The 14,716-nt window shown below is 42.6% G+C and overlaps 1 protein-coding gene across 1 annotated transcript; it reads left to right on the top strand.

The window, feature by feature from the left end:
• Positions 1 to 205: 205 nt before the first annotated feature.
• On the top strand, positions 206 to 10,937 carry trmt10a (tRNA methyltransferase 10A). The gene is made up of 7 exons (XM_028564408.1): positions 206 to 737; positions 3,839 to 4,007; positions 4,418 to 4,489; positions 4,735 to 4,809; positions 7,157 to 7,306; positions 7,403 to 7,508; positions 10,273 to 10,937. Exons 1-7 carry the CDS (start codon positions 547 to 549, stop codon positions 10,410 to 10,412), a joined length of 903 nt encoding a protein of 300 aa, XP_028420209.1. The 5' UTR covers positions 206 to 546; the 3' UTR covers positions 10,413 to 10,937.
• The last annotated feature ends 3,779 nt before the right edge of the window (positions 10,938 to 14,716 follow it).

Here is a 14,716-nt window from a genome sequence, read left to right as displayed (position 1 = left end):
AGCTTGGTTTTGTGACTGGAGTCAAGTGTATATATCTGCCGCCTCAATCTGCTAAATTATATGTGTAGGCTATTTGTTTCTGTATCTATTGTTTGTATTGGATTTCATATTTGTTCAATATGTTTCGTTTGTCTATGTATGCACCAAACACCAAGGCAAATTCCTTGTAAGTGTTACAGTTAGCAATAACCCTTTTCTGAGTCTGCTCCTGATAAATCATCCGTGGGGCGTCCCCCATTCCTATAGCATATGAATGCATCTTGTCGCGTTTAAATGACATCATACGCGCGCCAACATAACATACGGTACATGTGGAACTGTGGGGCTAAATTGAACAGTTTATTTAGTGGTTAGTCTATTTTCTTTGTCTGTGGTTTGATATCCGGGCGGTGGCGCACTTTCCAGAGGTTTAATACTTCGTGGAATTATAAAGAAGAGCTCTGCTTCTGTTAAATGCTGCCAGTTAGCTTCCTGCAGAGAGCAGCCAGGACGCTAACATCAACAGCTAGCTAGCCGGTTGACAGTCGTCGTCTGTGCTCTCCTCACATGGCTGATGACAGCGTGAAAGGTGAAGCCTCAGCCCAGCAGGACAAGGATAACGGGCCTGACGAGAGCAGCCAGAAGACGGAGAGCTGTAATAATGGAGAGAACGCAGCAGGAAACCAAACGGTGTCCAAAAGGCAAAAGAAGAAGCTTCTGAAACAGCAGAAATGGGAAGAAGAGAGAGAACTACGGAAGTAAGTAAGATGGTGTAAGTGTCCCTAATCCCACCATGGCCAGCTCCATTGGTTGTGGTTAGGCATTTGACCTCGAGTGGTTAAAGGTCCCGTGACATGGTATCTTTGGATGTTTTATAGACCTTAGTGGTCCCCTAATACTGTATCTGAAGTCTCTTTTATATAGACCTTAGTGGTCCCCTAATACTGTATCTGAAGTCTCTTTTATATAGACCTTAGTGGTCCCCTAATACTGTATCTGAAGTCTCTTTTATATAGACCTTAGTGGTCCCATAATACTGTATCTGATGTCTCTTTTATATAGACCTTAGTGGTCCCCTAATACTGTATCTGAAGTCTCTTTTATATAGACCTTAGTGGTCCCCTAATACTGTATCTGAAGTCTCTTTTATATAGACCTTAGTGGTCCCCTAATACTGTATCTGAAGTCTCTTTTATATAGACCTTAGTGGTCCCCTAATACTGTATCTGAAGTCTCTTTTATATAGACCTTAGTGGTCCCCTAATACTGTATCTGAAGTCTCTTTTATATAGACCTTAGTGGTCCCCTAATACTGTATCTGAAGTCTCTTTTATATAGACCTTAGTGGTCCCCTAATACTGTATCTGAAGTCTCTTTTATATAGACCTTAGTGGTCCCCTAATACTGTATCTGAAGTCTCTTTTATATAGACCTTAGTGGTCCCCTAATACTGTATCTGAAGTCTCTTTTATATAGACCTTAGTGGTCCCCTAATACTGTATCTGAAGTCTCTTTTATATAGGACTTAGTGGTCCCCTAATACTGTATCTGAAGTCTCTTTTATATAGACCTTAGTGGCCACAGGATACTATCTTGAGGCCTCAAGATAGTATCCTGTGGCCACGAGATAGTATCTTGAGGCCTCAAGATAGTGTAGAGATGTAGTGTAGTGCAATACTTCACATTCTGTGCAATATTCTCTGTTTTAATATTCAGTGTGCAATATAGTTTGCTGCAGTTCTGCTTCTGTTTATTTACTAGTACTGTTCATCACAATTCTGTTAATACAGTAATGTAAATCTTGTAGGCTGCATATCCATTGTCGTAATTCTTCTTCATATTTTATAGCCTATATTTATACTTTTTACATGTACAGTACAGGCAAAAAGTTTGGACACACCTTCTCATTCAATGTGTTTCTTTATTTTCATGACTATTTACATTGTAGATTCTCACTGAAGGCATCAAAACTATGAATGAACACATATGGAATTATGTACTTAACAAAAAAGTGTGAAATAACTGAAAACATGTCTTATATTTTAGATTCTTCAAAGTAGCCACCCTTTGCTCTTTTTGATAACTCTGCAAACCCTTGGTGTTCTCTCAATGAGGTAGTCACCTGAAATGGTTTTCACTTCACAGAGGTGCTTTGTCAGGGTTAATAAGTGCAATTTTTTCCCTTATTAATAAAAAAGTCTAAAATATAAGACATGTTTTCAGTTATTTCACACTTTTTTGTTAAGTACATAATTCCTTCCTGTTCATTCATAGTTTTGATGCCTTCAGTGAGAATCTACAATGTAAATAGTCATGAAAATAAAAAGGAAACGCATTGAATGAGAAGGGGTGTCCAAACTTTTGGCCTGTACTGTACATATGTCACAAAGTGAAGCCAGGCAGCCAGAGTTTTCTTATTTTGTATATAGGCTAGTGTGGTGTTTTGGTTTGCCTGGCACAGAACTGAAGACTCCTCCTAGCGCACCTGAGGCAGATCTCATTAGGAGAGATGCTGGAGGAACACAGAACGCGCTCCACATTTTGATAATGAATGGCTGAGACACAAGGAGGAAAGAGGAGCGGATAGAGAGCGAAAAAGAAACGTTGGGGACGGGCAGGACAGCGGAGCCGGAGGACAGCTGTGGATGTTTGGAGGATCGGCGCGTTGTGGGAGTGCGATTTGGGCAAAAATAGAAAATCTGATTTCAACCAGAACAGGACTACAGTCTTTACCCTTTTCTGTTTGAGGGAGGGGGAAGAGGGACAGCAGCACGCAACGTCCACTCTGCTTTTCCCGTTCGGGCCACATCGCCAACGCGCCGATCCGCCGAACATCCACAGCTGTCCTCCGGCTCCGGCTCCGCTGTCCTGCCCGTCTATCTGTGGTGTTTTGGTTTGCTTGGCACAGAACTGAAGACTCCTCCCAGCGCACCTGAGGCAGATCTCATTAGGAGAGATGCTGGAGGAACACAAAACATTTTGATAATGAATGGCTGAGACATAAGGAGGAAAGAGGAGCGGACTCTACAGGAGGACAGCGGAGCCGGAGCCGGAGGACAGCTGTGGATGTTTGGCGTTCTCTATAGACTGGTTGAAATCAGATTTTCTATTTTTGCCCAAATCGCACTCCCACAACGCCAACGCACCGATCCTCCAAACATCCACAGCTGTCCTCCGGCTCCGCTGTCCTGCCCGTCCCCAACGTTTCTTTTTCGCTCTCTATCCGCTCCTCTTTCCTCCTTGTGTCTCAGCCATTCATTATCAAAATAAAACACCCGAAACACCACACTATATACAACATAAGAAAACTCTGGCTGCCTGGCTCCACTTTGTGACATATATACATGTAAAAAGTATAAATATAGGCTATAAAATATGAAGAAGAATTATCTCGATGGCCACGAGATCGTATCTTGAGGCCTCAAAATACAATCTCGTGGCCACGAGATGGTTATAATAAATTTTTTTTGACAAAGTGGGACCAGGGGGACTCCATACTCTCTTTCTCATGGATGGGCCAAATTCTCTGGGCGGGCAAAGCAGAGAAAGGGGAGGTAACCTTTCTCCTTATGACCTCATAAGGAGAAGATTCCTGATTGGTCCATCTGAGCTTTCATTTTCTCAAAGGCAGAGCAGGATACCCAGGGCTCGGTTTACACCTATTACCATTTCTAGCCACTGGGGGACCATAGGCAGGCTGGGGGAACTCATATTAATGTTAAAAAACCTCATAAAGTGAAATTGTCATGGGACCTTTTTAAGTAGTTGTCAAAGAGTTACTTTCCGTGGCCCGGGGGTGCTCCCCGAGAGTCTGCAGCGTGGTGTCCCATCAGTGTCCGTCCTGTGCTTTCTGCTGCAGGCAGAAACGAAAGGAGAGGAAGCAGCAGCGTCGGCTGCAGAGGCACAACCATCCGGAGGAGCAGGGAGGAGAGGCCCAACACGGGAGGAAACGTCCCCGCAGAGAGGGGACGCCCAGCTCGCTGAGGCTGGTGGTGGACTGCAGCTTCGACAACCTCATGCTGACCAAGGTAAAAAAAATAAAAAGCTGTGGGAGAGGAACCCCTGTGGAGCAATACCCAATCACGTCTAGGCTTAAAGAAACACGGCGACTTATTGGGACTTTGTCTTATTCCCTGAGTTAGATAAGTCCAAACATCCCCTTCTCATTTCCGTGCGTGCTGTAACTACTGTGCGAGCTATTCTGTCATGATGAAAACAACTGGAGACTGTGTACAAGCTGATATATAGGTCTGATAACATTTGATTCAATCAGAATCGGACCACAGTGTCTCTGTGACTTCCTGTTCAGCCTGAAGGCTGCTGGAATCGGCTGGAAACGACCGACAGCCGCCTGCTCTCGTCCACCTTACAGGCGAGACGCAGCTCGTCTCCAACGAGCCTACTGTCTCTTGTGACCCGATAATCTTGTTGTCTTCAGGATGTCCAGAAGCTTCACAAACAGATCCAGCGCTGCTATGCTGAGAACAGACGAGCCTCGCATCCAGTGCAGGTCAGTGGCCACCGACTGACACGTAGCTGTAGAGACAGATGTTAAAGTGGTTCCGATACCAATATTGTAAGTGCGGCTAAAGTTGTCAGCGCCAAGTCCAAAAAAGGGGACAATAAAGTACAATTGTTTTTATTTGAATTGATTAGACTCAAGTTCAGGTATCAGAATCTGTATCAGGAAGGGAACAAAATACTGGTATTGGAACCTGTCTATCTGACGTATAACAGCTCCTCTTACCGGTCCAGGTGTATCTGACCAGCCTGGGAGGACAGCTGAAACAGAGCATGGATGAAAAGGACAAAGGATGGGTGAACTGGAAGGTAAGCGTGATCCTGAATGACCCCTCGCTCAAATGTTAGTTGTCACAACAAAGCAACTGTTTGCAGCCTGGCTTTTGTTTGGGACACGTCCCTTCAGACGGTCTGTGCAGCAGGGCTTTTCCTTATGTCTCAAAGGGGCATAAAGCCCTTATTTTCAGTCCTTGTGTTAATTCCTGGCACAAGTTTATTGTAATAACTTACTTTCCCTGTTGACCCACATACATACAGTGCTCAGCATAAGTGAATACACCCATGCTAAAGTTGACTAAAAAGAGGAGTAAAAAAAAAAAATCATCATTTGGAAATTGCTCTTAATGCCTTAATTAAAAAAAATTAGGAAAAATACAACCTTTTAAGGAAACCAATTTTCTTTGTGAATGAATAATGTATTGTTAATAAATAAATGTTCTTCCTTAAAATACAGGGGGGCATAAGTCAGTCCACCCCTATGTTAAATTCCCATAGAGGCAGGCAGATTTTTATTTTTAAAGGCCAGTTATTTCATGGATCCAGGATACTATGCATCCTGATAAAGTTCCCTTGGCCTTTGGAATTAAAATAGCCCCCCCCCATCACATACCCTTCACCATACCTAGAGATTGGCATGGCTCTATTTCAGTTAGCCTAATAGCTGGTTTAATTTACATTGAGAGATGATCTTATGGAAAGTAGCCCTATACGCGACACACACACTACTGCCTAAACGGAGACTGTGTCAAGAGACTACTGATTCGTCCTAGCTTTTGTGGACGTTGTTGCGACAGTAGCACTTAATACATCCCTGGGGTAGGTTCAACCCAGAGCCATAGGTCAGGCATTAGTGAGTGGCAGTTGGAGAGCGGCCTGTGGTGTCTGAGTGGTGAAGCGAGAGAGAGAGACCGGCGGTGAGCGCTGTTGAAGCAGCTGTGTTAGGGAACGCGAGAGGAAAAACGGACCAACAAGACCGATACTAGCCTACCTGTCTTCGCGGTATCTTCTGTCTTCCCTGTCCACCAGTTATGTAGCCTCCATAACCTTATCAGTCCTCATGTCACTAACGTCACCCATCGTGGACATGCTCTTACATCCCAGCACATTCTTTTTGTCACATTACATTTTTTTATTTTTATTTTTTTTGCAAACTGCAGTTTTCTTTACAACATTGGTGATGCGGAGCATTTTAGTAAAGCCGCTGTATGCCGAGCGGTCAGAAGAATGTGACGTTTTGTAAATGTTTTTGTAGGGTTCCCTGGACACAAAAAGCCATTAAAAAGGAGTCCCACAGGATTGCAGGTGAATGATGTAAACCCTTTAAAATAAAATATTATGAATCAGAATTCTGTTAATGACATGGTGCTGCTAGCCTGGTGAGAGCGTCCTGATCTGGCGAGCTCCAGTTCTCCTCCCAGAAAATTTGGAGCCGTTAGCCAAACGACCGAGCCAATCAGCGTTGGTTTTGAGGTGGGTTAGGTGGTGATAGACAGATGGTTTAGCCAATCAGCTAACCAGTATTTTCAGCCAGCGGTAGCCCTAATTCTGTTAGCCGCTCGCTAATGCTTTTTTCTCTTGGATCCTTCTTTTGGAATATGGTCCGGGAACCTGAAATGGTGACTTTTATTCCTAAATTCTCGTTACACAAACGGCAAATCTCCTTTACCGACATGTTGCTTGCATGCTGAGCTAACGAGCTATGCTTTGCCTGCAGCAGCAGGGGCGGGCTTGTGGTTGTATTTTCATACACTTCGTGGATCTGATTGGTTGATTTGGCCCGTCTATCACCAACATACTGTAGGTGATAGACAGATGGTTCATCCAATCAGCTAACCAGTATTTCCGCCCCTTCCCAAAAGTTCTCCAACGGAAAGTTCCCAGATGGATATGCCGAGCAAATGCGAAGCAATCCAGCCTCAGAATGGGATTAGTAGGCCCTGGACTTTTATAGATTATAGGTCAATACCAATTTCTTTTTTTAAGATAATTTTTTGGGGCTTTTCCCTTTTTTATTAGATAGTGACAGTGGATAGACAGGAAAGGTGGGAGAAAGCTAGGGGATGACACGCAGCAAAGGGCCGCAGGTCTCGCTCGAACCCGGGCCACTGCAAAGGACTCGGCCTACATGGGGTGCACGCTCTTACTGGGTGAGCTAGAGGTCGCCGTCTCTTCCCCCCCCACAAATTTTCTAATTTTTTAACAAAATATATGTTCAGACTTGCTGTATGTGCGCAAAGCGAGACTACTGTCCACCTGAACGTGCACAGAGTTCGGGGCGGCAGCGCCTGCTTTTCTCATTTTGACTAGTGTTTAATACCACCGTACAGTAGGTCTCGCTGCACAGCGTTGCCTAACTGTGGGCTGCTGCTGTGTGCAGGACATCAGCATCAAAACGGAGCACTACAGCCAAGTGGTGGCGAAGGAAGAGCTGGTGTACCTGACGTCGGACTCTCCCAACGTGCTGGAAGAGCTGGACCACACAAAGGCCTACGTGATAGGAGGCCTGGTGGACCACAACCACCATAAGGTCAGTCTGGCCGCAATGCTCCGTTGTCGCTCCTGCTGGCTGATCTGAGTGGGTCACTCTTCTCTGGGTTTTATTTTTATTAATTTTTTTCTGCAGGGGATCACTTTTGAGAGGGCGACGGAGCTGGGGATCGATCACGCTCAGCTTCCTCTGAGCAGTTTTGTCAAGATGAACAGTCGGAAGGTTCTGGCAGTCAATCACGGTAAGACGGAAGGACTCGTATCGGACCAGTACATGAGGCTGATAACGGTAGTTTGGAGTGCTTATTGACCCGTTTTAGTTAGTTGCGATGGTGTCCAATAATGGCTAGCAGGGTTTTTCCTGGCTCAGAATGGGCCTTTGGAAACACATGGAAAGTGGGGGGGTCTGTGGGTCCTCCCCCATGAAATGTTGAACGTCAGACTTCATTTCCTGCATTCTGATAGATTTTCTGGCACAAATTTATTGTGAAAACAACTTAATTTCTGTCAAGGAAAATACAAAATTCTGGGGGCAGGTAACAATTCCAAATTTAAAATATAATGGAATATAACGCAGTAGGGAAAGGTGGCTATAATTGACCCCAAAGTCCAGTTCATTTGATCAGTGAACAGGGCACAACCGTATCTTTTTCAACCAAGGAGCAGATTTTTTTTGGTTGAAAAATGTAGGATTTGTACAATAATACAACATTGTTATGTATACAAAGCATTATTGTAATTTTTTCTATTTATAAAATATTGATAAATAAATTGATGTTGAATAGCCTACAGTAGTGTAACGGACCGCCCCTATGGTTCAGCATGCATGTAAACCTGTGGGTTAATTTCAAATGTAACCATCGCGGTGTGAAATCCAGTTTAACTGCTGCTGTTACTTGAACTGGGCTCAGCAGAGAGGCCGAGCGAGACCACGTCTCTGCAGCGTGTTCAGGGGAGTCGGGGCAACGCCGCTAAAAGCACTCGCAACTTTCAACGTCGTGCACCCATCAGGTGGTAAAACGTCACAATTTCATACTGATAGAAGGCAGCGCAGCGCAGCCCCCCACGCAGACAGACAGCAGTCGAGCTCCGCCCGCCGGTCCCCAGAGCAGCGTGGCCACTGGGAGAGTCCGGCGCGGTCTGCTTTGCAAACGGGAGATACCATCGCCGCTATACAACAGAGCGCTCAGATTACAGCTGGGCCATTTGTTTCCCTAAAAAAATCTGCGATTTTTTTTTTTTTTTCTTCTTCTTTTTTTTTTTTTTTTATAAAAAACTGCAACAAAGATTGTTAAACATCCAAATTATTTATACTGTATTTGGATTAAAGACAATCAAATTTTTTTCCCCAGCCCTAGCTCAGATCCAGTTAAATCAGCTGTGGACGAGAGGGAGGCCGGCTGCGGAAAATTAGACATTTTGGCGCTCGTCATGTTCCTTTGGCACCGGCTAAAACCTCCTTTTGGGGGGACGCCAAAATGTTGGCTATGCAAGTGTCTACATGTTGGATAGGATGGGCCCGTGCGTCTGTGTAAAGCAATACTCGGTGTATATGAAGACCTTGTGAGGTCATCGCTGTTTTTGGGCTTTGGAATGGCAAAAAAAAACAATTAAATTATTTCATTTTTTTTCCCAACCTGGGCTTTATTACCCTATGCTTTTGTGTCTAATAAACCACACACACAAAACAATCTTTGAAATAGAGATTAAATATAGTATTGTGTGTGTGTATATTTCAGTTGTCACTCTCACAAAACTCCTTCATTATTACAGAAAAAGGACTATATATATGTATGTGTGTATATGTGTGTGTGTATGTATATATATATATATATATATATATATATATATATATATATATATATATATATATATAATGTGTGTGTGTGTGTGTATATATATGTGTGTGTGTATACTGTATGTGTGTGTATATATATATATACATACATACATATACACACATACATACACACACACACACTCACACTCACTACCGGTCAAAAGTTCGGGGTCACTTAGAAATTTCCATTCCAGACACAATACCTGCTGAGATCAGTTGTATTGTTTTTTTTAATCAGGGCAGCAGTTTTCAGATTACATTATGTGCTTACATAATTGCAAAAGGGTTCTCGACTGTTGTAGAAAGAAGTGTCTGAAGAAACACTTGAAATCCATGCTTTTTGGTCTAAACGTCATACTCAAATTAAAAGTGGTACAGCTCCCATATACTTTGACACTCAGGGGTGTGCCTGATATCATTGGAAAGGAAACATTCTCAAGTTTTTGTTACAAGTGTCAGGGCGATTCTAGGCCTTACTGACACAGAGTTACAGAGGCTAGAATGGAGATTTTTTATTTCTGTCCAAGTTATAAATCTGTAAAATTATTAAAATACACTGCTGTAAACACATCTGACAGGTGACAGACAACACAGCATTAGCCACATGTCTCAGCTTACTACAGAAAAAAATTCAGAAGCTAAAAGACTCAAAAATGGATTTTATATGAATTCTTTTCTACAAATGTCTGTGCGTTTTTTTATGTCTATTTGAAAAGTGCAAATAAAAAAGCCAAAAAACTACAAAATACAACACTTCTCAAATACACAAACAAACCCACATCAATCACCTTTCCAATGATATCAGGCACACCTCTGAGTGTCAAAGTATATGGGAGCTGTACCACTTTTAATTTGGGTATGACGTTTAGACCAAAAAGCATGAATTTCAAGTGTTTCTTCAGCCACTTCTTTCTACAACAGTCGAGAACCCTTTTGCAATTATGTAAGCAAATAATGTAATCTGAAAACTGCTGCCCTGGTTAAAAAAAACAATAACTGATCTCAGCAGGTATTGTGTCTGGAATGGAGTGGAATGGAAATTTCTAAGTGACCCCAAACTTTTGACCGGTAGTGTATATAGTTTCGCCATTCTGTGTCCTCTTGGCTCTTTGGCTCCCACTGCCTTTTTATTTGGTTTTAAATGCGCTTTTCCTTCCTCCGTCCAGTGTTTGAGATCATCCTGGCCTACTTGGAAAAGGGCAGCTGGCAGGAGGCCTTCTTCACCGTCCTGCCTCAGAGGAAAGGAGCAGTGGCTGTCGACCAGGAAAAAGAAGAGGCAGATTCAGACTCTGACCCCGGTCCCTGACACACCAGACCACGCTGAGAAAAGAGCCAAAAAACTTTGTTCAAATGGACAACTTCAGGCAAAGTTGATTCCTGGGGAAACCTATGGATGCTGAGGCTATGCTCAAAAGAGGGATGTGTTAACAAAGCATCTGTTTCTTTGTAATTCAAATGGCTTTTTTTTTTTTTTTTTTTTTTTTTTTTTTTTTAAACCAGCTATTTATTGAAATGTTTATTTTGTGCCTCCTGTAATGGGTAATAACTTAGTTGAACAGCTAATGGAAAGTTCAATTTTGCTACAACTATTGGCAGAATATATGTTATTATTACAGAAAATGTTTTTTTTCCTTTTTAGCAAGAAGCTCAAGCTGTCAGCCTGGTGCTTAATCTATTCATTTAAAAAAAAGTTTTAAAGCAGGATAAAGTCCCAACATGAGCATTATTGTCACTGGCCCTGGAATTCTTGGAAAAGATTAACGGTGTGTCTATTTGCCCCCCCGGTACAAATAGCCTCGGCCACACAGCTGAGCTATTTACACCCTGTGATGTAACAACAAAAAAACGTTGCTCGCGTGCACCGAAATCATGGCGGGCGTTCATCTTCCATGACCGCAGAAACTGGCATATTAGGAAAGTTTAGTCTCTAAAGTTTATAACAATTGAATTTCTAGCGGAAAATGGATACTACAGTTGCGCTTTCTGTCTTCAGTGAAAGCATACAACCGTTAGTTTGTTCGTTAGTACCTATTTTTTTGTATACAGTATGGTTACCTAGCAACCGAGGCTTGAAGAAACCAAGTGGTAAACAGTTGTTCACCTTTCTGAAAGAACTGCTAGGTGAGTGGTCAGTACGCTTACCTTTGGTATGGGAGTTTGGAGTTCGATTCCCTTCTGTGGTGATCTTACCTTTTTTAAATTTGGATTGGATAATTTGCATGCAATTGCGCAAGTCAGGACCTGCGAATGCCAATTTTTTTTTTTTCAGGGTGGTAGGGGAAGACTCATGAATATGCCTACTCTGGTTGGTTAGGTTTAGGCAAGAGGAGTGGGATTGGTAATGGTTAGGGTAAGAATGTCAGGGCGATAATATTCCAAAAAGGTGTAATACATGAGTAGTATGGATAACTGTGTAAATATATGCCAAGGTACTGTAAATGCACAGGTGTGCAAATAGCATACATTGATATTTGTACCAGACGGGGTATTAATAGAACACATTGCTGTGTGCACCGGCGGGGTACTAATAGTATTCATTTCTAATTGCACCAGGGTACGAATAGCACTTCTAATTGCACCAGGGTACAAATGGCATACTGCTAATTGTACCAGGGGTGCAAAAAGCATACACTGCTAATTGTACCAGGGGTGCAAATAGCCTCACCCAAAGATTAAACTTTTTGAGAGTTTAGTCCCAATATAAGAAATGAAAGCTCCTCCACGCCGTTGCTAGTAGCCAAGGAGGACACGGAGGATTAAAAAAACCATGACGGACTCTTTGTGCCGGACGCCACAATCTCCTGAACGTAGTCCTACTGAGAAATGCAGAGAGAGTTGGGTGGAGCTGATAGTCTTAATTAGATTTGTAGCAACTCATTAGGCAGTGGCTTGAATTTAACGGACGTTCATTAATATCAAAAAATTACACACCAAAGCTTTAACATGAATTTGACACATTCTATGTAGAAATTGGGGAAATATTGTACTGTAGATAAAAGTTGGAGGGTAGCTAAGGACAGCGGTAAACAAAAGAGAAAATGTGTTCAGCCAATGGAAACAACAAACCGATCATCACCAGTGTGATATTATTTTCCGTTTCCTCTTTCTCCTTCATATTAAGTCGTCTGATCATCAGCTGTCCACTCTGCCGCTGGAGTCCCAGCTAAGGACAAACAAAACACAGTTATAGAAATTTTAAGAGCGCAAATCTTCATTGTAATAGATGGATAGAGTACTTTATTAATCCCAACAGGGAATATTTGTGTTGCAGCAGCAAACAAGAAGTAAAATATAGACTATAAACTACAATAAAAACAGTGACTTGACTTTAATATGTGCTAAATATCCACACTGCTGTGCCCACTATAGGACCAGACTCTGAATGGATTTCTATCAAGGCTTTTATTGTGAAACATTAGCACAGTTCCCATAATGGTGCATCAGATGCAGCTGCTGTCATTTTGTAGCACTGGTACATCACTTCTGATTTACTAATAATTTATTCTTAGTCGGCACACACATTCTTTATATCAAAGTTTATCAGCCTTCTGTTCAGTATCTGAAACTGTTTATACAGTAAAATAACAGATTTAGAAGCAGCATCATGTTCAGAGAATTAAAATGCATTCTGACTGAGGAGTTCAGATAGACCAGATGGGAGGATCATTTGTCTCCAATTTAAAATATGTTAACAAAAACTGCAGATTTAGTGAGTCGTGATGGTTTAGTTTAAATGAGGCCTTTCTTCTCTCTGCAGCTTCTGTCGTTACTTGTATCTGAAGACTGTACTGTGTAGTCTGAAGTGTATTCTCCATCTGTTCCAACACCTCGGCGGCCCTCTCACAGTGATCAGCTGACTGGAAGATGGAGTACTCTAACCTGTCGTTGTCTTCAGGAGTCTGGAGACTTTGTAAATGAGCCCTAACAAGGCTACGTATCGCCGTTATACCACCGTTAACAGCCACAAGCAAAAGGTTTTCGGTCATTCTTCCCACTTCGGACGCTCTTTTCCCGAATCCTCTGACACACCTTCATGTTTTCAGCCTGAAAACGCACAACATTGAAAACTGCATTTGACACTATTGACCATACAATCCTGTTACAGAGATTAGAACACTTAGTCGGAATTAAAGGAATTGCACTAAGCTGGTTTAAGTCTTATTTTTCTGATCTATCTCAATTTGTTAATGTTAATGATAAATCCTCTAAGTACGCGAGGGTTATGAATGGCGTTCCACAGGGCTCGTGCTTGGACCAGTTTTGTTCTCCTTGTATATGCTTCCTCTTGGTAATATCATTAGGAAACACTCAATTAACTATCACTGCTATGCGGACGACACCCAATTATACTTGTCAATCAAACCAGACGAAACAAGTCAGTTAGCTAAACTTCAAGCATGTATTAAAGATATAAAATCCTGGATGACCTATAATTTTCTGATGTTAAACTGTAACAAAACTGAAGTTATCGTGCTGGGCCCTAAACACCTCCGAACTTCATTATCTAAAGATATAGCTACTCTGGAGGGTGTTGTCCTGGCCTCCACCACTACTGTCAGAAATCTAGGAGTTATTTTTGATCAGGATATATCCTTTAACGGCCATCTAAAACAATCATCGAGAACAGCCTTTTTTCATCTTCGTAACATTGCCAAAATTAGGAATATCCTGTCTCAAAACGATGCTGAAAAACTGGTCCATGCATTCGTTACTTCCAGGCTGGACTATTGTAATTCCCTAAAGTCAGGTTGCTCAAATAAGTCCCTTAAGACTTTCCAGCTGATCCAGAATGCTGCAGCGCGTGTTCTCACGAGAACTAAGAAAAGAGATCATATTTCTCCTGTTTTAGCTACTCTGCATTGGCTTCCTGTGAAATTCAGGATTGACTTTAAAGTCCTTCTGACCTACAAAGCCCTAAATGGTCAAGCACCATCCTATCTAGAACAGCTCTTAGTACCTTATTGTCCCACTAGAGCACTCCGCTCCCAGAATGCAGAGCTACTTGTGGTTCCTAGAGTCTCCAAAAGTAGAATGGGAGCCAGAGCCTTCAGCTACCAGGCTCCTTTCCTGTGGAACCAGCTCCCAGTCTGGGTTAGGGGGGCAGACACCATCACCTCATTTAAGAATAAACTGAAAACTCTCCTCTTTGATAAAGCTTATAGTTAGGTTAGATATGGGTCTATGGTGGAGTGAGGAGTTGCAGCGTCCGCCTAACCCGGCCCACCTGCTTCTCTTCGTAGTCATCAGATTTATTGATCATATAATCAATAATATAGTGTGAGTAGAGGGAGGCAGGCCAGTACAGCCTCTCATCAATGTTTTCATTCGTTTCCTTTTGTATGCATCCTGTCCCAGAACTGCTTGTTACTAACCTAGCTCTGGGGAGTTTACTCCCCAGAGTCCTTATGTTTCAACGCGTCCTGCTGCGTCTGCTACACCCACCCGTGCTCTGCAGCGCCACGTTTCATCCCGCAACGTCCTGCTGTGACAGGAACTACAACGACTACCTTCAAAGTCACTGTTCCACTATCTTCAATGCGACTATTATCGCCATCACACCCCCAACCGGCCCCGTCAGACACCGCCTACCAAGAGTCTGGGTCTGCCGAG

The sequence above is a fragment of the Perca flavescens genome, chromosome 19 (assembly GCF_004354835.1).
Source record: "Perca flavescens isolate YP-PL-M2 chromosome 19, PFLA_1.0, whole genome shotgun sequence".
NCBI lineage: Eukaryota > Metazoa > Chordata > Actinopteri > Perciformes > Percidae > Perca > Perca flavescens.
Note: the sequence above shows the minus strand (reverse complement) of the source record. Positions and strands in the feature narration are given on the sequence as shown.